This window comes from Hyperoodon ampullatus (assembly GCF_949752795.1).
Source record: "Hyperoodon ampullatus genome assembly, chromosome: 11".
Lineage (NCBI taxonomy): Eukaryota > Metazoa > Chordata > Mammalia > Artiodactyla > Ziphiidae > Hyperoodon > Hyperoodon ampullatus.
In genome coordinates, this window is record NC_136924.1 from 45219209 (window position 1) to 45241278 (window position 22070).

Below are 22070 nucleotides of genomic sequence, written 5' to 3' on the forward strand. Positions count from 1 at the left end.
GGGTGAGAGGGAGGGAAGGGTTAGGGTTTGGGTGAGGAAGTGACCCCAGGAATGTAAAAGGAGGGAGGGATGGCATGGTGAGGGAGGGGGACACAAACGGCCTCACCAGGAAGGGCCAGGAGTTGGGGGTGGACCATCCATGCTGGGGGAGGGGCTTAAGACTTTGAGGGTGTGGGGCACCAAGGGTGTGAGACGGCCTATGTGTGCAGGGGTTCACCCACGGATGGGTTTGACCCTGTGCCAGGCACTGTTCTGGACGCTTTGCCCACATGAGCTCCCACAGGCCCTGGGCCTCTGAACGTGTGTGGTGGGAAGAAGTGGGGATGGGAGAACCATGGGTCATTCTGGAATCTTAGCCCTGATGGAAGGAGTGGAGATGCAGAGGGGCCATGGAGTCTGGGGAATCCTCACCTTCAAGGACAGAGGCAGGAGAGCAGAGGGGTGAGGCTAGGAGGTGGTGAAGAGCCTGGGGGTCTTTTATTCTCAACAAAATAGCTTGTCCCTGGGCTTGCTCCTCTGTAAACCCACCATGTTGCAGTGACAGGAGGACATCGTGTGGGTAAGGTGCTTCTGGATATTGGAATTTTTGCCGTTTGCCAGGGTGGTGGTGGGTCCAGAGGAGTGGTGCCGGTTTGGCATTCGTTCATGATGTACCCATCCTTTGCGCCAGGTGCTCTGTGGAAACAGCCCTGGCAGTGCACGCCTGCCTGAGCCTGGAGACCAGGAACGTGGCCATCAGCAAGGCTGTGAGGTTTTCTCCTGAAAGCTTGGCATTCATGGTGCTGGGCTCACCGAGGACAGTGGGTTGCTGGGGAGGTCGAGGGGGCCTCTGTGAGGTCCAGGCTGGGTTGCCAGGTGGGCGCCTGGCTATCCAGGTCAAGGGTAGGTTTGCAGGGAGAGCACGGAGGCCTGGGGCTGCTCTGTGGCTGGTTGTGAGCCTCCCCCTTCGGTCCCACCATGAATCGGGGACTCTGGTGAGCACAGCCCGGCCTTGCAGCTGCCACAGTGGGAGGGATGAGGGACACGGGGGTGGGGTGGGTGGGGGCAGCTCTGGGTGACTCAGGGAGGGGAGAACAGGGGCAGGAAGACAGTGGAGACAGGAGGGGGGCCGGGAAGCACTAGTTTCCTCTCTCCAGGGCTGGGCCACGTGCTTCCCAAGGTGCTTCCTGCAGATAAGTGGGCTTCCAACAGCCCCTTCCTGCTCCCCCCTTCCCCTACCCCTCCCATCCTGCTCCAGCCCCTGGGGACCCTCAGCTCCCCCACTCAGGCCAGGCCAGTGGCCTTGGGAAGAGCCTGGACATCCTGGGGCCACATTTCTAGGCAGGCAGGGTCCGCCCAGGCTCGGGAAGAAAGCGGGCCCAGACCACAGCCAGCGCTGGAGACTCGGCTCTGTGGGGTCAGTGAAATCCTGGGAGGCAGAGATTTTTCCTGAATGGAGGCCGGCTGGGCAGGGAGAGAGCCCGGTTTCCCTCAGGGGTCACGGCTGGTCCTGGGGAAGAGGGCCGCGCTCTGGGGTGACCAGAGGCTGTTCTTGGGGGGGGCGAGGGGTGGGTATTGCGGGGAGGAGGCTGTTCTTGGGGGGGTGTCAAGCGCTGGTCCGTGTGGGGTAAGGCTGCTTCCAGGTTGTCATGGGGAGGGGTAGGGAGGCTTTCTGTGTGTGTGTGTGTCGGGGGGAGCAGGTTCATTCAAGTTTATTGCCGGGAGGCTCAGGGGACCCAGGGCTGCTCTTGGAGAAGGTAGGTGAGGCTGGGCTGTCTTCTGCCAGGGACCGAAGGTGTCCTCATGCTGGGGTGTTCTGTGAAGGTCGGCCAGGGTGTCTTGTGCGAGGGTGAGCGGCTGCGGGGGTCAGGGCCTGTTTCTGGGGAGGAGTCAGGCGTGTTGGGGGAGTCAGGAGATGTTTCTCGGGAAATCAGGGCTATTTCAACGTTAAGGGGCCGCTCTTCGCTTTTAGGGACCTTGGGGGCACAGGGTTTCCCAGCACTGGAGTAGTCCTGTGAGGCTGATGGGTGTTGGTGGGACCTGGCCAGCTCCATTGGGGCGGTGTCGCCTGAGCTAGTTTCTTTACTGCGCTCCCCTTTCCTCCGCCTACTCATCACCCCCTCCCGCGTTGCCACGACAACGCGGGAAACTAAAATTCACTCCCCGGTTGCAGGTGGAGGCTAGTGGCGCCCCCTCCCCTAAGCCCTTCCTCTCAGGTCGCGCCCCCATCTTGTCGTCGCTAAGGTGACTGGGAGGGCGTGACAGGCGTTGGAGCTAGGCGGACCAGGGGACCTGAGGAGGCGGGCAGAAGAGGCGGGCCTCAGAGTCCGGAGTTAACTCCCCAGCCTCGGCCAGGGGTGGGGGAGCCGGGAGCCGCGCGGCACACTGCTCGGCGTGGTCCTAAGGGTTAAGTTGTGAGGTTACTTGGTTCTGGCTGTGGGAGAAGTCCGGGCCCCTCCAGGGCTCCGAGGTCCCCACCGTCCCACCCCAGGACTGGGGCAGTGTTGGTCCCTGTCATCTCCTCCGGGGCTTGAGTGGGGTGGGGAGGGGAGGTCGGTAGGGTGGTAGAGAAGCTGCCACCCCCGGAAATTAATTTTCCTGTTTTTCTCTCCCCTTCCTGCCCTGCCTCTTGTCCCTGTGCCCAAGGCGGCCCCCACGCCAGGTCCAAGACCCCCTCCTCGCCGCATCTTCCCCTGTGGGCCACAGATGCTCTTCCGCAGCCGAACGGCGGCGCGGCCCTTGCTGCTCAGCCACTCTCCCCACACTGAGGCCTAGGACTCCCCACACCCCCGGCGCAGCCCCTAGGCCCCCGCCTTGCAGTGCGGCCCTCGCCCTTAGCACCAACCCCACCCCTCACCCCTCACCCCGCGACCCCGCAAAGTCCCCCTCGCCCTCGGCTGGCTCTGAGCCCTCCCGGCCCCCGCCTCCGGCGCAGCCCCCTTGCCACCCCCGCTTCCCTCGCCGCTCAGGCCCCCTCCCCCCGCCGCCCCCGCCCCCGGGGAAGGCAGGCGCCGAGCGGAGCCGGGGCCGATGCAGCTGAGCCGCGCCGCCGCCGCCGCCGCCGCCGCCCCTGCGGAGCCCTCGGCGCCGCTGTCCCCCGTGCCGGCCCCGGCCCCCCCCGGCCCCCTCCCGCGCAGCGCGGCCGACGGGGCTCCGGTGGGGGGGCAGGGGGGGCCGGGGCGCCGCGAGGAGCCCCGGGGCGCCCAGCTCCCGGCCGCGAGCGGCCACGGCCGGGGCGCGGGGATGGACGGCCCCGGGGCCAGCGCCGTGATCGTGCGCGTCGGCATCCCGGACCTTCAGCAGACGGTGAGCCTCGCCGCCCGGATCCCAGCGGCACCCCCGCCCTCCTCTCCCAGCCCCCCACCCGCGCGCTCGGAGCCCTGCGCGGGAGACCCCAGGCCCGCCGCTACTCACCCCTCCCCCACCACCTCCGCCGGGACCCTCCCCACCTCCAGGGCGGGGGCGGGGCCCGGGGAAGCACCGCCCTCGGGGCGAGGCCTAGCCGGCGGGGCGCGGAGGCTCGGGGTCCGCGGCCTGGGCGCGCGGGGCCCGGGGACTCAGTACTCAGCGCCGCGCGGGGCCGATCGGCGCTCACGCTCCCGCTCCGCCGCAGAAGTGCCTGCGCCTGGACCCGGCCGCGCCAGTGTGGGCAGCCAAGCAGCGCGTGCTCTGCGCCCTCAACCACAGCCTCCAGGACGCGCTCAACTACGGGCTCTTTCAGCCGCCCTCCCGGGGCCGCGCGGGCAAGTTCCTGGACGAGGAGCGGCTCCTGCAGGAATACCCGCCCAACCTGGACACGCCCCTGCCCTACCTGGAGGTGAGCGGCGGCCGGGGGCGCGGCAGGGGGCGGGCTGAGAGCTCCGAGCTCCGGGACGGGAGCGGTGGAGGGCGCGGCAGCGAGGGGCACGGACGCGGGGAGTTAGTGTGGAAGCGGCGGGCGGGGGGGTTGAGTTGTGTGTCTGGCGCGTGAGGTGTGAGCCGCGTGCCGTGCGTGCGGTCAGCGGCACGTGCGATGGGGTGTGAGCAGGCGTGAGTGCCCGGAGCGCTGTGTGGAGTAAGCCCTCCGTGGTCTGTGTGCACGTCGGTGTCAGCGTCTCCCCCTCCGCGCCCGTGAAGTTGTCCGAAGGGCGACCTAAGCTTCCTCGTTTGCTCACCCGTCCACGGTGTAAACGCTGTTGAGCGCCCTGTGAGCAAAGGGACCCAGACCCACGGTTTGGAGGTGGGGGTGGCAAGTGCAATGAACACTGAAGCAAGAATTACGATGGCAGAGCTCAGAGCCGGCTTGGCCTCCGTGGTGGCCCAGGCAAGTAGGGACAGTTCTTCCCAGAGACGGGATGTCTCGGAAGGTCAGCCTGGAACCTGGTCTTGGAAGAGGACTGAGGTTTCCAGGGAATCCCGGGGATGGGAATGAGACAGAAAGGGCACTGCAGGCGGACAGCTGGGCATACATCACGCCTGACCTCTGTGTTGGTGGTGTCTATGGTAGTGTGCATGGCTTTGTGTGGCTGGCAGGCAGGGGTTTTGTGATGGGGGTGGCGAGCAGCGTGGGGCCTTAGCCGCACAGAAGTGGGCAGGACTCGGTTCTGTGCATACTTTCACTCACTCAGCCCAGATGGATGCCTTTTTCTGCCTTGTCTTTACCTGAGCAGTTTCGATACAAACGGCGAGTTTATGCCCAGAACCTCATTGATGATAAACAGTTTGCAAAGCTTCACACAAAGGTAAGGAGGCAGCCACAGGGAGTGGACTCCAAGGTCACCTTCTACACCCCCTCCGACCGCCCCCCCCCCCCATGACCAGTGTTCACCCACGCCAGCCTTAACTGCGTTTTGTGGTGTCAAAAATGTTGTTTAAAAACTCCCTTCTTGAGGCCCTCTCCCTCTTCCCAGACCCCCCCCCACCCGATCTTGGTTGGGGCTGACCAGTCAGTCCTGCCAGCCTTCGCTCAGTCTGCTTTCTCTTGTCGTCAGGGGCCCAGAGTGGGTGTTGGGGACGGCTAGAGGGCTGGGTGCACACTCGGGGCACCATGGCTTTGGGGTGGTTGGTCTGGTGATGGGTTCTAGTCAGATCAGACTCTGGCTGGCCTCTCTGGTGGGCCCCTGGTTGAGGGGTGGAGTGCTATAGGGCACAGTGTCTTTGTGGGGGAGAAGTGAGCAGGCACCAGATGTGGTTGTTGCAGGGAGCTGGGTAGGGGCGGGGAGAACAGGCAGCCCAGCACTTAGTGGTCATCCAGTGCTGGGCACTTTAGGCATCTCATTACGTTTCTTCTGTGAGGGACTATTATTATCCCATTTCACAGATGAAGATACTGAGTCCCAGGGAAGTTAAGTGACTTACTTACAGCTCTGCATCCAGTGATGCTGGGGCTGAACCCAGATCTCTCTGACTCTGGGGCCCTGTCCCTAGGCGTACTTGTGGAGTCTTTACTCCTCGATACTGTTGCTAGGAGGGTCTGACCCCAAGTGCTCTTTGGGGGGCACCTCCCTGTCTTCTCTGAATGTAGGAGGGGCAGGGTGGGTGCCGCGGCCCTTCCCGCAGGCAGACTCCCTGAGCTCCCACCCCAGGCTCCCCTGGGCCGATGGACATTTGCTTGCTGGACACTTCATTGACAGTCTCTGGAGCCTAAGAGAGGGATCTGAACATTCACCCCTGTGGCCCAGTGACCGCGCTGTGATCCTGGAGCCTCCGTGCCAGACTCCTCTGCTACCCCGGGGCATGTGGTGGTCAGTAGCCATGACTCTGTGGCTGGGCAGAGACTCCGTCACTGGCCCCGGTGTGACCTATCACCCTGGGTTCCTCCTGTAGTTGCCCCTCCTCCAAAACTGTCCCCAGTGACCCACAGGACACCAGTGACTCCTGACCTTCAGTGAGTTCCACTCGTTTTTAGGATGCGTTTCAGCTCCTTACCACAGTCCCGTGTTTCTGCCTGCCTGGGCTCCAGCTGGCCCCCACCATCACACTGCCCCCCTCCCACCCTGCTGGCTACAGCTGAGGTCTTTCCTCTCAGCCATGAGCAGCATTCCTCCTGTCTCATTGCCTGCCCCCCCTGGAGGATGCTACCTCCTGTGGAGCTGTCCCTATGGCACCCTGTCTTATTTCTGATGCACGTTGTTTCTAGAGGGCCTGGGGCCTCTGGCCAGGGCACCTTGCCTTGTGCACGTGGCACTGTAGCACCAGCAGGAGCTCAGTGAGGCTTTGCTGAGTAAATTAGCGCACGACTGGGGTATGAATGAAAGGCAGTCAAGGTCACGTGACAGGAGGGGACACCTGGTGATGGGGGAGGGCCCCGGAGTTGGGAGTCTGCCATGGGGTGAGCTTGTGAAGAAAATGGGCTGGATAAGGAACAGGCTACCTTGAGAGTGATGGGGATGTGGGCTGCCCTGGGCTGGCTCCTGCCCATGTGGCCTCGGGCTCTTCCCAGCTGGACAGGTTGGGGCACCAGGGCCAGGGAGAGAAGCCAGGGCAGGGGCTGAGGTTGGCGTAGGGAACTCACTCAAGGGGCGTGGGTGAGGGCAGCCTGGCCTTGTTGAGGGGCTGGCTGGGCTCAGGCTGACAGCTGTGTTGGGCTTGGGATGCAGGGAAGGGCTTGGAGCAGCACGTGGGTCCAGCTGAGCTGGGATTGGGGCCACAGCTTGAGTGCAGGGCTTAGGGTGACACGAGGGGAGTGACAAGGTCACGATGTAGGCTGATAGGTCAGACTGAGGGCGGGGTGGGGTGGTAGATGCCCCACAGGTAATCTGAGGCTCCCTGGTGGAAGGTGGGTGATGGTCAGATGATGGTGGCCGTGGTGTGGGCTGATCAGGATGGCTGGGTGTTCCAGGCGAACCTGAAGAAGTTTATGGAATACGTCCAGCTGCACAACACGGAAAAGGTGGCACGCCTGCTGGACAAGGGGCTGGACCCCAATTTCCACGATCCTGACTCAGGAGGTGAGAAGCAGAGAAGGAAAGGGCATGGCCTTGGAATGGCCAGGAGCATAACCTTCATCTATCCCTTGAACCCAGAGTGTCCTCTGAGCCTTGCGGCCCAGCTAGATGATGCCACAGACCTGCTGAAGGTGCTGAGGAATGGCGGTGCTCACCTGGACTTCCGCACCCGTGACGGGCTCACCGCTGTGCACTGTGCCACGCGCCAGCGGAATGCGGCGGCCTTGACGGTCAGTGCGGGCACAGCCCTGGCCTGGAGGGGCATGAGGCCCAGTAGCGGGAGGAGGCTGGCCTGGCATGAATACTGAGGTTCTCGCTCTCAGACCCTGCTGGACCTGGGCGCTTCCCCCGACTACAAGGACAGCCGCGGCCTGACGCCCTTGTACCACAGCGCCCTGGGCGGGGGAGACGCCCTCTGCTGCGAGCTGCTCCTGCACGACCATGCTCGGCTGGGGACCGCCGATGAGAACGGCTGGCAGGAAGTCCACCAGGTGGGCGGGGAGCATGAAGGCGGGGGCGTCCCTGGCTCTGCCTCTGGGGTTTGGGGCTTGGGCTCTGTCCAGGGGCCCAGCAGCACCTCTTCCCTCCCCCAGGCCTGCCGCTTTGGGCACGTGCAGCACCTGGAGCACCTGCTGTTCTACGGAGCCAACATGGGGGCTCAGAACGCCTCGGGGAACACAGCCCTGCACATCTGTGCCCTCTACAACCAGGTGTGCCTGCGCCTGTGCACACGTGTGTGTACACACAGGTGATGCTGTACAGTGACTACCTGTGTGTGCACGTCTGACCCTGTGTGTCGCGCCACAAGTGCGTGTTTTGTGTCCTGCGGTGAGCTGTGGCCTCGTAGGCCTACGTGTGTGTATATCAGTTCCCTGCACACACGTGTCACGTGTGTGTGTTCTGCACAACCAAGTGTGAATTGTGTGCATCTGGGCCCTCTGGGCCAGGTGGGACCTGCACGTGTACACCTGACCTGCTTGCCCCTGTGCTACAAATGTGTGCGCTGAACATGTAGGCGTGGGTACGTGTGCCCTGCACTCCTGTGTGCGCATGTGCTGTCGCCCAGTCGCAACCCCTACTCCGACCCTCCCACAGGAGAGCTGTGCCCGCGTCCTGCTTTTCCGTGGAGCCAATAAGGATGTCCGCAATTATAACAGCCAGACAGCCTTCCAGGTACACCAGTGTCTACAGGAGCATGAGGCTGCCCCAGGGCGTGTTTGTCTGTTTGTATGTGGCTTGGTCTCTCTAGACCTTGCTTTTTTTCCCTGTAGGGTAATAAGGGATCTCTGACCCCAGGATCGCCCCAGGGTGGGACAGAGGAAGGGGGTGAGCCAGTGCAGTGCCCAGCTCGTGGTGGGGGTGTTCGTTGAGGGTGGTTCCCTTGGTCCCCCTTCCAGGGAGAAGAGAAGAGGACTAGAGGGCTCTGGGGCCAAGGGAGAACAGGTGTGGGCCTGACCTACCAGAGACAGGTGGGGTGCAGAGGCCAAACCAGGGGCGAGAGGGGTGGTCCCAGATCCCGACTGAACTGAGGTCATGTTTCTGGGCCTTTTCTCTGGCCAGGTTTGGTTCTTAGCCCCAGGATGACCAGATGGATGGGTCTCTGTGTGGCCTGGAGTTTGTGGGGGGAGTCGGGGACCACGTCATGGGGACTTTGGACACGGAAGGAGCTGGGACTCCACTCTCATTGGGAGCAAGGGCCTTCCTGGGAGACGTGGGAAGGACAGGTCTGGCCACTGATTGTCCAGTCGAGGGGGCAGAGGCAGCAGTGGAGGGCTTTCTGGATGATGAGATGCAGGGGTGAGGGCACGGAGGAGAGAGGGTGACAGGAGTAAAGTAGTGGTGGGCCATGGCTGAGACAGAAAAGGTGGTGTGTGGACGGGCCCTTAAGAGAACAGGCGGAGCGGCCAGCATGTCCCAGCTTTAGCTCCGAGAGTCTCATGTCCCAGGAGACCCCTCAGTCCCATGCAGACTGGGCTGGTGAGTTTAGGCAGGGGACAGGGTCCGAACCTGGGGCCCCCAGCTGAGGAGGACCCCACACAGGAGTCCGAGAAGGAGCCACCAGGGCCGAGGGGAGGCGAGTTTGGGGCTGCTGAGCCTCCCTCCTGCCCCTCCCCTCCCTCAGGTGGCCATCATAGCAGGGAACTTTGAGCTCGCGGAGGTCATCAAGACTCACAAAGATTCGGATGTTGGTGAGTTCTGCGCACCCAGGTCCCTGCTGAATGTGGACTTGTGGGGGTCGTCGGGGCCCAGCAGTGCAAGGGTCAGTGGGGATGTTACAAGGAAGCCCCCGTACCCTGAGCCTTTTCCTCCAGTTCTCCCAGTACAACTGGGAGTGGTCCATTAGTGGCCCCTGCTGGTAGGGGGAATGTGCTGAGGGAAGGGCCTGTGTAGGGTGGACAAAGGGTCAGGGTCAAGGTCATGGTTAGGTGAGGGCTGTGGATTGGGGTTAGAGTCAGGTCAGGGTCAAGGGTATGGTTATAATGGTTAGGGCTGTGGGTTGGTGCCAGTGCTGGGTTTAGAGATCAACTTAGGCTGAAAGCAGGGTTGAAGTTAGGGTCAAGATTTGTTTTCCTGTTAGGTCGTGTGAAGGGCCAGCAGGGGACATGTGGCAGTGGACCCTCAGTGTTTCACTTCATCCTGGCACATACAGCAGTTCAAGTGGCCCATAGCAAGCCTCGACACGTGTGTGCACGCGTAAAGAAATCAAAACACAGTGGTGGGGATGCACGTGGGAAAGGGTGGCAGCGGTCTCGGGGCAAGGGGCTCTGAGCCTTCGGGAGCCAGTGCTTCAGGGGGAGCCCCGTACGTGCCCCAGAAGGAGAACCAGGGGGTGCCCTGTAGTCTGAACCTCAGGGCAGGAGGGCTTACATCGGGCCTGGGTCAGGGGGCACCCACTCCCCTGTCGGCCCTCCAAATTCTGCCGCCCCTCCCTGTGTGGGGTGGCTGGGGGGTGGGCCTCTCTTCCTGGAAAGAATATTTTCTGGCCAGAGGCTGCCCCCTCCAGCCCTCTAGCCATAGAGGGACTTCCTGCTCAGCTCCCCCTGTCCTTGGTGGACAAGGCTTTTCTGCCCACGGCTCTCCTTGGAACACAGACTCCCAGGCTCCCCTTTCTGCTGGGATTGCGATATCCCCATTTTTATAAAATTTAAAGTGACAGTGGACAGCAGAGGGCTAGAGCTGGTCTCAGGTTTTGAGTCCTTGTTGGTTCTAATGTGAGGTTATGGTCAGGCAGGGGTTAAGACTAAGGCCAAGTTCATGTTTAAGAAGTCTTCCGATATAGAGCCTCCCCTGAACAGTCCTCCCCACGGTGAGGCTTGGTTAGGAGCCCCTTGTTCCCCAAGCAGGGTCAGCGGACCGTGAGAGTGGGTAGGCTGCAGGATCAGTAGGTGTGTGTTGAGCACATAACTGAGCTAATGAATTGGTGTAGGCTTGGGGCCCAGGTTCTGCTTGGGAGAGAACTGTGATGAAGTTTGAGGTTTGAATTAGGGGTGAGAGACAGAGCAAGGGCTCCAGTTAGGGTCTGGTTGGGGCTGCTGCCTGTTTGGAGGTGGTTGTTAGCCTGGGAGAAACCTGGTTTGCGGATGTGGGTTCCCTCTTCTGCTTGTGATCTCACCTTGGGAAGGCTGCTTGGGACCTCTGTGCCTCAGTTCCTTTCAGTAAAATATGGTTATTTGCAACTCCTTCCCCCTCTGACCTCACGTGGGATTCGATTCCGTGGGTCTGGACTCTGGCAGGTGGCATTGAGGGTGGGGGCCAGCCCACGGTCCAGGCTGAGAGTCAGGCAGGCCTCAGCTGCCCCTCTTCTTTGGACAGACATGCTAGGGCTCCTGGGGTCACCATTATCTCAGCTTTCTGTCTGCCTGATCCAGAGTGAGCTCACCCGGCTGGGGTTAGGCATTTGTCGCTGAGCTGAGAGGTCCATATCAGTTAGTTCCACTGTGGGCATCAGCTCTGCTGGTCATGTACCCTTACCTGCTCAGGTGTCACACATACACTCAGAAGACACAGCCAGATGTTCATGAGTATTTATGATAAACTCTGTTATTTTAATTCACTGTTTTAACAACCCCCCAATGAGTGATTGTTGTTAGTCCATTTTTACAGAGGAGGAAACTGAGGCACAGAAGGGTTAATGGCAAAGCCTGTCTTCAGTCCTGAGCGATCCAGGGATCCATCCTTGTTACCCCACTCCTCTGCACACAGTCCCTCCATGAGTCAGTTGTCATGTCCCACCCCAGCTTGGGGACCCGGGTGGGACCTGCACACAGAGGAGGAGCAGCAGGGAGGCTTTGCCCAGTCATCCTTCCTTTTCCTCAGGCACGAAGCCCACCTGGAGGGATCTGGTAGGCTGAGACCTGTCACCCTTCCTGGGACAGGTCACCTGGAAGCCTCTTGGCAGCCCCACCTTCCCTCTCTAGACTGACCAGCCGGAAGCAGGGATCCTACCTGGGAGCAGCCACCTCTGCTTCCTCACCTGTTGCCTTGGGCTACCTCTGGGTCCACCGGCTCTCCCACCCTCTCTTGTGTGTACACTTTCAAGTATACTTCTCACTGACTTCCTATCCCAGAGTGCTTTTGAAGAGTGCCCTAGGGAAGTGCTTCTCACTTTGCAATGTACATTTGAGTCACCCAGGGGTCTAGTTAAATGTAGATTCTGACTCAGAGGGTCTGGGTGGAGCCTGAGATTCTGCATTTCTAAAAGCTGGAGGTGAAGTCCAAGGCCTACACTTTGCATAACGAGTCTAGAATAGGGCTTGGCAAACAATACCCCCAGGCCAGATCCAGCCCACCTCTGTTGTTTTTTAAAATTGAGGATTTAAATTCAGTTAAAATCAGATTCATGTAACATAAAATTAACTCTTTTAAATTGAATAATTCAGTGGTATTTAGTACATTCACAACCAACTCTATTGAATTCCAAAACATTTTCATCCTCCCAAATGGAAACAACATATATATTAAGCAACGATTCCACATTCCCCTCTCCCTCAACCCCTGTCAACTATTAACATACTTTCTGTCTGTATAGATTTACCTATTCTGGATATTTCATTTAAGTGGAATGACCCTTAGTATTTGGTTTCCTTGTTTTCAAGCTTTATCCATATTGTAGTATGTATCACTACTTCATTCCTTTTTATGGCTGAATAATATTCCATTGTTTGTATATGTGACATTTTGTTTATCCATTCATCCTTTGATGGACACTTGGGTTGTTTCCACCCTTTGGCTATTGTGAATATTGCTGCTACAAAGATGTGTGAAATGTATTTGCTTGAATACCTGTTTTCAATTATTTTGGGTGTACACTTAGGAGTGGAATTGCTGGGTCATATGATAATTCTATATTTAATTTTTTGAGGAACTACCAAATTGTTTTTCACCATTTTACATTCCCACCAGCAACGTATGAGGGTTCCAGATTCTTCAGATCCTCACCAACACTTGTTATTATCTTTAAAAGAATTTTTTTTATTAAAAAATTTTTTTTATTATAGCCATTCTAGTCCAAGTGAAGTGGTATCTCTCATTGTGGTTTTGATTTGCATTTCCCTAATGGCTATTGAGGCATCTTTTCATGTGCTTATTGGCTGTTTGTACATCTTTTTAGGAGAAATGTCAGGTTCTTTGCTCATTTTTATTTATTTAAAAAATATTTATTTAGTTAGTTATTTCGGCTTTGCCGGGTCTTAGTTGCGGCATGCGGGATCTTTTGGGTGCGGCATGCAGGCTGCTTAGTTGCGGCATGCCTCTGGGACCTAGTTCCCCTACCAGGGATAGAACCTGGGCCCCCTGCATTGGGAGCGTGGAGTCTTACCCACTGAACCACCAGGGAAGTCCCTTTGCTCATTTTAAAATTGCTCATAGAATAAGTTAGGAAGTGTTCCTACCTCTTCCATTTTTTGGGAAGAATTTGAGAAGGATTTTGCTAATTCTTCTTTAAATGTTTGGTGGAATTCATTAGCGATGCCATTTCATGCTGGATTTTTCTTTGTTGGGAGATTTGTGATTACTGATCCAATCTCCTTGCTTTTTATGGATCTGTTTAGATTTTCTATTTCTTCTTGAGTCAGTTTTGGAAATTTATGTTTTTCTAGAATTTGTCCATCTAGATTATCTACTTTGTTGACATACAATTATTCATTGTATTCTCTTACATTTCTTTTTACTTGTATAAGGTTGGTAGTAATACCCCAGTTTTCATTTCTGATTTCAGTTATTTGTGTCCCCCTTCTCTTTTTTTTCTTAGTCAGTCTAGCTAAAGGTTTGTCAATTTTGTCGATATTTTCAAAGAAACAACTTTTGGTGTCATTGATTCTCTCTGTATTTCTATTCTCTATTTTGTTTATCTCATGTAAGCTTTATTATTTCCTTCCTCTGCTAGCTTTGGGTTTGGTTTGCTTCTCTTTTTCTAGCTCCTTAAATAGGTTATTGATTTGAGACCTTTATCCCTTTTTAATGTAGGTGCTTACAGCTATAAATTTCCCTTTTAGTACTGCTTTTACTGCATCCCATAAGTTTTGGTATGTTGTATTTTTGTTTTTCTTTTCTCAAAGTGTTTTCAATTTTCCTTATGATTTCTGTTTTGACACAATGATTGTTTAAGAGTGTTGTTTAATTTTTCACATATTTGGGAATTTTCCAGGTTTTTTTCCTGTTCTTAATTTCTAGCTTCATTCCATTGTCATTGCAGAAGATACTTTGTATGATTTCAGTCTTTTTAAATTTGTTGACACTTTTTTGGTGACCTCATTAATGATCTGTCCCGGAGAATGTTCCATGTGCACTTGAGAATAATGTGTATTCTGCTCTTGTTCTGTGGAGTGTCCTATATATATATATCTATATATATCTGTTAGGTCTAATTGGTTCAAGTCTTCTATGTTCTTATTGATCTTCTCTCTAGATGTTCTATCCATTATTGAAGGTGGGGTGTTAAAGTCTTAAATATTATTGTAGAACTGTCTATTTCTCCAAAGATATCAGTGTTTGTTTCATATATTTTGATGCTTTGTTGTTTGGTGCATATGTATTAATAATTGTTAATCTATTTGACGAATTGACACTCTTATCAATATATAATGTCCTCTGTCTCTTGTAACACTTTTTATCTTTAAGTCTATTTTGTCTGATATTAATGTAGCTACTTAGCTCTCTTTTGGTTACTATTTACATGAAATATCTTCCTTTATCCTTTTATTTTAAGCCTACTTGTGTCTTTGGATCTAAAGTGATTCTTTTGTAAATAGTACATAGTTGGATCATGTTTTTAAAATCACCATCTTCTATTTAAATAAAGTTTTATTAGAACTCAGCCACACCCATCTGCCTATACATCATTTGAGGCTGTTTTCATGCCACAGTGGCCGTGCTGTCCTTGCAACAGAGACTGTATGGCTTGCAAAGCCTGAAATGTTTACTATCTGATTCATTACAGATGTTTGCCAACCCCTGGTCTAGAACATCTTTTACAGTTTCTCTGGTTATGGTCAACTGCAAACAGTTCTATACAGTGGTAGTCTGGTGAGATTTGTCACATGTGGCTGGTTTTGTCTCTCTGGAAGCCTGTGAAATAGGCAGTTCCAAGACCTCATTTGGCTGACAGGAAGGTCAGGCTTTTACCCCTGAAGGTAGAGGTAGAGGCAGTTTGGTATGTGACCCGCCCGGCATCATAGTTTCAGCCATGGGGTGACGAGCTGTCCTGGTTTGCCTGGGACTGAGGCAGTTCCTGGGACATAGGATTCTACTTTTAAAATCTGGGAATACCAGGCAAACCAGGACAAGTTGGTCACCCTTTCTGGCTGCCCAGAGTCTCACCTGTCCCCCCTACCCCCTCCCAGTACCATTCAGGGAAACCCCCAGCTATGCGAAGCGGCGGCGGCTGGCTGGCCCTAGCGGCCTTGCCTCTCCTCGGCCCCTGCAGCGCTCAGCCAGTGACATCAACCTGAAGGGTGAGGTGCAGCCGACAGCTTCTCCTGGACCTTCACTGCGAAGCCTCCCCCACCAGCTGCTGCTCCAGCGGCTGCAGGAAGAGAAAGACCGGGACCGGGATGGTGACCAGCAGAGTGACGGCAGTGGCCCCGCAGCAGGCAGGGGCAGCCAGAGTAAGATCAGGTATGTGGGGGCCGGGACCTGAGCCAGGAGGAGCCAGCATTAGGGGGGCAGGGAGAGGCCTGTTGGTGCCTGGCACCTCTGCAGTGATGAGCTGAGGCTTTGGGTCGGGGCGGGGTCTCTTTGGATGGGAAAGGGAAGAAGGTGAGGTGCTGTGGCCTGGGGCAGGCTCCCCCGTGCTGATCTCTGGTTGGAGCTGGACTTGTCCCGAAGGCAGTGGGCAGCTGAGGGAGAATGTTGTGGGGAGAGGGTCTGGTCAGACCTGTGGTTTAGAAAGGTTCCTGCAGTGCCAGGGAGGAGGATGAGGGCTGGGATGAGGCAGGGCTGGGTGACGTGTGGCAAGAGGTTAGGGACTGGAGCTTCCTCTCCATGAGGGCTCAAAATCTATAGGTGGACCCTAGCCCTGTTCCCAAGGGGGGAGTCTTCATCCCAAGACTCCCTCTTGGTGTTTCCCCAGCCCCTCTGGCCCTGTATAACCACAGGACCCCACGGTTTCTCTCTTTATCCCTCACCATGAGTGCTGGGACCCTGAGAAGCAAGGACGTCTGAAGGACTTGGCATTCCTAGAACTTAGAGCAAAAAGCCTGGGCGGGAGCCCCACTAGACTCTGTGGGCTGGAGCCCCACTGAGCTGAGCAGTGGGAAGTGGAAGGTAGATACTGGCTCTGCAGACAGATGGACGGGCTCCAGTGCAGTCCTTGCATCTGCCGCCCGTGTGGCCTTGTGCGGATTAGCCAACCACTCTGTGCCTGGCTTTCTCATCAGGAAGGTAGGCTAATCCTACCCAAAAGATTTCCTCTGGGAAGCCTTCTGGAGCCTGGGCAGTGAAGGCTCCCTACTGGGACCCCCTGGGCCACAGCAGCGGCCTGCTGCTGCTGATTAAGGCCTCTCTCCTCCCTGCACCTTGAGGGCAGGAGCTGTCTTTCTCATTTCCCACAGTTGCTCCAGAGCCAGTCACATAGAAGGTGCTCGGCTGACATGTTGATTGAAAGAGTTACATAAACAGCACTTTGTTTTCACAGTGACAGCTGGGCTGAGCAGCGTAGTGTGTATCATATCACTTAACCTTGACCGTGTATGAGGCTGTGCTGTATTTTACAGATGAGGGTCCTAACTCTCAGGTGGGGTAAATGACTTGCCCAAAGTCACAGAGCTGGGAAGCAGCTTAACTAGCCCCCAGGTAGACCTGATTCCCAAACTTCCTAAGCCTGAGCGTTCAGCAGAGGGCTTGGGGTACAGCAGGAGCTTATAAAAGCCATTTCTTCCGCTGCTGTCGTCCCTGCTCTTACAGCCTCGACCTGTGATGTCTTCTCTGTCTCTGCGTGTTCCTACCCAGACTGCAAGGCTACCTGTCCTGCCCCAAATCACCTCAGTTCTCCCCCCAAAACTTTTGCATGGCCCAGTGGCTAAAAGAACAAACTTTGGGATGTTTCAGTTTTGCAGATGGGCTGCTCCTGAGTTGGAGCTGTGTGGAAGCCCTGCTTTCGTGCAGTTTTCGTATATTCGGTCATTTTTTAGCAAACACAAGCTAAGGCCTGCTCTGTGGGGAGAGCAGAATTATTATAACTTTTTTTCCAGCAAACATTTAGTAGGTGCCTAGGGTGCCAGATGTGTGGGGGGCTAAGGCGAAGCAGCAGCTGGCGGGGAGCGATCCAGGTAAGGGAGTCCCCCAGTGAGTGGCCAGGAGGGGGCTGAGGAAGCTTGGTGCACCCTGGAGGGAGAGGGCCTCGGGGAGAGATCACCTTTGGTGGAAGGAGAGAAGGTAGACGTCTGAGTTTGAGCTGCTGTTGTGGGGTGGCGGGTAGAGGTGGCCGAGGTGGCAGTTTCCCCCTGGCTCCCCCTGTTGGCAAAGCCTGGCATGAAATGTAGTCGCAGAGCCCCCACCACCATCACAGAGCCGGACAGAGAAAGGTGCATTCGGAGCTGAGAGACAGTAACTTAACAGTTGGCCGGAGGAGAAGGATTAGGATAGTTGAGGTGTAGGGAACAGACTTATGAGCGGCCGGGGCAGGGAAAAGAAGGTCCCCAGCCTTGTTACTGAAGTGTAGCGAATTCTCGTCCCAGAGAGCCTGGCTGTCGGCGGAGAACGTGCACCTGGTCGGCCTAGGTGCCAGGGAGCCAGTGCAGGCCATTGAGCAGGGCAGAGGCGTAGGGCCGAGGCCTCAGGCTCGGTGCCCAGATCGGGGGAGTGGTCCGGGCAAGGCGGTCAGCCTGGAGAGGGCATGAACATCCGAGGCAGATGTCCAGGAGGAGAAGACCCAGGTCGGGAGGGGGATTCTGGCGCCCAGCACACGCAGCGGTCAGGGAGTGAGGAGGCCAAGGCCTGAGCTGGAGGGTGCGGGGGCGGACCCGCTGGGGGAGCCCCTCCTGGCGGCGAGGCGAACCTTCACGGAGGCGCTTCCCTCCTGTCCGAAGCCTCCAGTCCCTCCGCAGCTCCCACCCGGCCGGTCCCGCCTCCCCCTTCCCCGCGCTCCTCCGTCGGACTGGCCCCTCCGCCACCTTCCCCTCTGGGCACCGTAGTCCCCCTCGGCCTCTCCCGCGTCGGGGCCGCGGCGACCGGGCCGCAGGGGGGAGAGGAGGGAGCCCGGCCCGCCGCCCGCAGAGGGAGGAGCCGGGCCGCGGAGGAGGCGGGGCGCGCGGAGCGGCCGTGGCATGGAGCGAGCCCGGCGCGCCCGGGAGCGCAGCCCCGCGGCCCCGGAGCCCTGAGCGGGCGCGGCTCGTGCGCTGGCGGGAGCGGGCCGGGCGCGGCGGCGCGGCCCATGGAGCGGCCCCGGGCCGGGCCCCCGGCGGGCGGGCGGGCGGCCGCGGCGGGCGGCGGGCGGCGGGCGCTGCGGCGGCGGCTGCGGTGAGGCCGGCGGCGGGGCCGGGCCGGGCGCCATGGAGGCCCCGGGCGCCGGCTTCGCGTGCCCGCTGCCCCCCGGCATCGCGTCCGTCACCTACGTGTTCGTCTACAGCCCGAGCGGTCCCGGCGGCCCCGGCGGCCCCGGCCCCGCGCCCGGCCCTGGCCCGGCGCCCCCCGCGGCCCCCGCGCCGCCGCCCCGGGGCCCGAAGCGGAAACTTTACAGCGCTGTCCCCGGCCGCAAGTTCATCGCCGTGAAGGCGCACAGCCCGCAGGGCGAGGGCGAGATCCCGCTGCACCGCGGCGAGGCCGTGAAGGGTGAGGGGGCGCGGGGGGCGCGGTCGCGGGGGGCGCGGCGCAGGGCCTCCTGGGGTTCGCGGGCGCCACTCTGGGGTGCCCGGCCCGGCTTCCCGGCGGCCGTGGAGGGGCTGATGCCATTTTGGGGCGTCTGTCATTAGGGGTGTCCCTGGGAACTCTGAGTCGCCGTGGTCATTATGGGATGCATCTGCCACTGGGGATTCCTTGTGTCACTGTGAAGGGCTCTGTCAGGGAGGGGTGTCTGTCTTTATGGGGTTCCTGTCGTGGGTCCCTCTCCATCCTCTGTCATTTTGGGTTTTCCGTGTCACAACAGAAGCTCCTGTCGTCATGGGGGTGTTTCTGTGTCATGCTCGGGGCTGGTGGTGGTGGGGTTCTCTGTGTTCGTAGGACCTTATCCTATTACAGAGCTTCCTTGAATTATGGGGTTCCTATGTCACTTCTGGGACTTTCTTCATTGGAAACGCTTGTGATATGTGGGAATTCTCTGCCATTCTGGGGGTATCTGTGACAGTTAATGTGGGTGTCTGTGATGAGGGGGTCCTGTACCATGACAGGCTCCTTTCATTACGAGAGTCTGTCATCACTGGGGTCCTCACCTCATGAGTGATCTCTGTACGTGGAGCCTCAGAAAGACACAGTTGCGAGGGTCAGCTCTCCATGGCCCATCATGTGGCCTAGTCCCCTGGCCACAGCACAGTGACCCTGAGCTCTTGGCAGTGACCCCTGGGGTGGGCGACAGAGCAAGGTTGGTTGAAGAGGTGGGAGGCGAGGGGTCAGCTGGGAGGGCGGGAGTAGGATTGTGGCCCCTGCCTCTGCCTCTGCCTCCTGTCCCCCCCTCGAGTGTGTCCATCTGTGCGTCTCTCTGTCCCCCACATGCCCATCCTGTGCTGTGCCCATCTGTTCTTTTCTGTTTTCTGTGTGGATCCCAAAATTTTCCCAGGGAAAAAGACAGGAGGATGAAGGAAGGGCCGGGAAGAGAAGGAGAGAGAGGTGAAGGGTGGGTGGGCAGAACCTGAGCCTGAGGCGGTGGAGGTGGAGTTGGTGGTGGTGGTGGGAGAGGTGTGGCCCTCTGGCCGCCCTCCTCCGCCCTGACAGCCCGTCTGGCTTCTGTCCCCCCAGTGCTCAGCATTGGGGAGGGCGGTTTTTGGGAGGGGACCGTGAAAGGCCGCACGGGCTGGTTCCCGGCTGACTGCGTGGAGGAGGTGCAGATGAGACAGTATGACACGCGGCACGGTGAGTGACCCCTGCGTCCCCTGGGTGGCTGGCCCCTGAGGGTGCCGCCCCTTCTAGCTTCCTGCTGGTCTTGCTTGGAGGCAGATCCTCACTGTATACACAGAGAAAAGACTAGAACGAATTCAAACACACGTCCGAAGTAGGTGCAAACTCGTGTACATGACAGACACAGCGCGCATTCACCCCATACTTACTTACCAACACACACGTGTGCATCTGGATCCTGGACAGCTGTGGAGACACAGGTGACGTGCACGCCCGTGGGATGCACACGTGTGAACGTGCCCCGGTCTGTGATCCCACATGCAGCTCTCTGTGACCACAGCACTTCCCAGACATGGTTCTCACCGAAATGCTGGGTGCTTGGAGTGTGTGATTGCTGTGTGGCTGGCAGACAAGTAAAGAGGTCAGTATGAGAAAAGAGGCGTCTTTCCAAAGTGGACAGATTGTCCAAGTGGGCAGTGCAGGGAGGCCTGGACCAGCCAAAAGGAAATGAGGCCAGTTGGGCCCAGAGGGGCTGTCATGGGTGCCCTGGGGCCAGGATGGTCTGAGGGCAGCAGGTGGGGGATCGCTGCATCCTTAGCCTGCAGGAAGGACGTGAGGGCAAAGGCTGTGGCTCCGGGGGCTGGTGAGCAGCCTCGGTCCGACCCTGCTCACCACCTGAACCTCCAGGAAGGACCCCTCTGGGAGTTGGGATCTGAGGTCCTGCCAGTGGAAAGGAGCGGCTGGTCCTTTCAAGACCCCAGCCAGGGCTGACTGCGCCCCCAGGAGGCCCCTCGACCCGCAGGTATTATTTCTGGCCCCGAGAGCTGGTGGGACGAGGGAGCCCCCTCCTGAGGGGTGGCTAGTGGTGGTCACTAGTGGTGTGTCCGGGCCCAGGGTGCACACCTCTGTCTTCCTGCACATGAAGGGCTCAGACCCAGGGTTGCTGTGCTCCCTTATCCTGGGTTGCGAGTTTCCCCAGGGGAGCCCACCCCTGTGTGGCCTGGACCCCTACCCTGGGTGGAGCGTGGCAGAGCCCAGGGAAGCAGGAGTGTGGCCGCTGATCCACTCCTGAGCAGGAGCCTTTACTTTTTTTTTGTTTAAGTTTTACTTATTTATTTATTTTTATTGGAGTATAATTGCCTCACAATGGAGCCTTTACTCTCATACCTGGCTGTTCACGCCGCCTCACCCTGATGGCTCTCCTTGCTGCTGGGAGCCTGGGAGGGACACGACATCCTGTGTTCTGCCCATCGTGGGCAGGTGGGGTGGTATGTTGAGGTGGGGAATGGTTTCGGAAGTTTGGGCTCTGGTGCCAACTGGACAGGAGCGGGGAGGGGAAGGAGGGGCCTCCAGACCTGCGTAGGGAGTGGGTCCTGTGCACCCCTATAGGGTGGGCAGTGAAGGTTCTGGTCTGAGAACTCTCTGGGTCCAGGGGCATTTGGAGCTGAGTCTGAAGCTGGGGAGGAAGGAAGGGAGGTCTGGACTGGCGTTGGAATTTGAGAACAGCCCATGTTTGTTAGGTGTTTGACGTGTGCTGGCCCCTGTGCTGGGAGCTGGGCTCACAGGGGCGGGCTCTCTGCCCAGCGAGGAGCAGGCGTGCATGCTGCACGGCTGTGATGGGCGTGAGCACAGGGGCCCCCCTGGATTGGTCTGAAGGAGCCAGGGGGCCTTTAAAGCAGAGGTGGTGTTTGAGCTAAGCCTTGAAGGATCGCTAGGACCATCTAGGTGGTCGGCATGATGGGGGTGGGGGCAGAGCCTGTTGGCCAGAGCACGGCATGACCTTCTAGACATACACGTGCTGGCACCCAGTGTGCTCCAAGCAGTGTCAGGATGCCTGGCTGGGTTTTAAGCTCTTTCACATCTAAGAATTCACTGCCTCGTCCCAGCATGCCTGGGAGGTGGGGACAGTTGTTGTTAGTTCATCTCTAGGAGGGTTCTGTTCCACAGCCCAAGGAGCAGAGTCTTGTTTGCAGTGTAGGCGGTGGGCTGCAGGGTCTGTGCTGTAGCTGCCACGCTTCATGGGCTCTGGCTGAGTAAACCTGTGTGTTGAGGGGAGGGTGGCAGGGCTGGAGTGGGGAGCGTGAGGGCTGCTCAGGTGTCCTGGGACCAGGGGCTAAAGTTTGTGGCGGTGTCGCAGGAGGAGTCTGGGGGGCGCTGTCCTGATTGTGCTGGTCATTTAGGATTAAGGTGACGGCCCAGGCAGGACAAAGCAGGGAGATGGAGACGGGGTGGGCAGGGCTGGACTGGAGTCATAGAGAAGGGAGAGGACACAGAGCAACCTGTTGAAGGAGCTATAGGCCTCCAGGCAACTGTGGGGCTCCTGGACAGGGGTGGCTCAGGGGTTTGTCATCTGAAAGTGTCAGAAGGTAGCTGGGTAGATGGGAGCGTTTCATGGATGGGCAGGGAGACGGGCCTGCAGGGGCTGCCTGCTGGGAGGGGGTGGGAGTAACCTCTGTCCTCACCTGCAGGCCCGGCCGCCAGCTGCTCTGGGCAGAGTCTCTGGTTTGGGACCCAGGGGCTGAGTTCTGCCAGAGGCGAGAGGGCAGCCCAGGAACAGGAACCTGCTTCCAACAGGCCCAGATCCAAAGAAAGATCTGTTTCTGAGACTGGAGCAGGGACAGAGAGGGACTTAGAGGCCAAGGAGGGGATACTGCCAACACGTGTGGGCCAGGCCGATGC

The 22070-nt window shown here is 58.0% G+C and overlaps 1 protein-coding gene across 1 annotated transcript in view; it reads left to right on the top strand.

Annotated features, from left to right (window-relative positions):
• Positions 1-3009: 3009 nt before the first annotated feature.
• The window catches only part of SHANK3 (SH3 and multiple ankyrin repeat domains 3), a gene marked incomplete at both ends in the record, with an annotated part of 48675 nt that continues 29614 nt past the window's right edge, over positions 3010-22070 (top strand). Inside the window, 12 exons of the mRNA XM_079714325.1 lie at positions 3010-3285; positions 3593-3796; positions 4629-4700; positions 6800-6908; positions 6984-7135; positions 7229-7396; positions 7499-7615; positions 8001-8078; positions 9028-9094; positions 14747-15020; positions 17971-18173; positions 19293-19406. Coding sequence (XP_079570451.1) covers positions 3010-3285; positions 3593-3796; positions 4629-4700; positions 6800-6908; positions 6984-7135; positions 7229-7396; positions 7499-7615; positions 8001-8078; positions 9028-9094; positions 14747-15020; positions 17971-18173; positions 19293-19406 — 1834 coding nt within the window. The remainder of the gene's footprint in view (positions 3286-3592; positions 3797-4628; positions 4701-6799; positions 6909-6983; positions 7136-7228; positions 7397-7498; positions 7616-8000; positions 8079-9027; positions 9095-14746; positions 15021-17970; positions 18174-19292; positions 19407-22070) is intronic.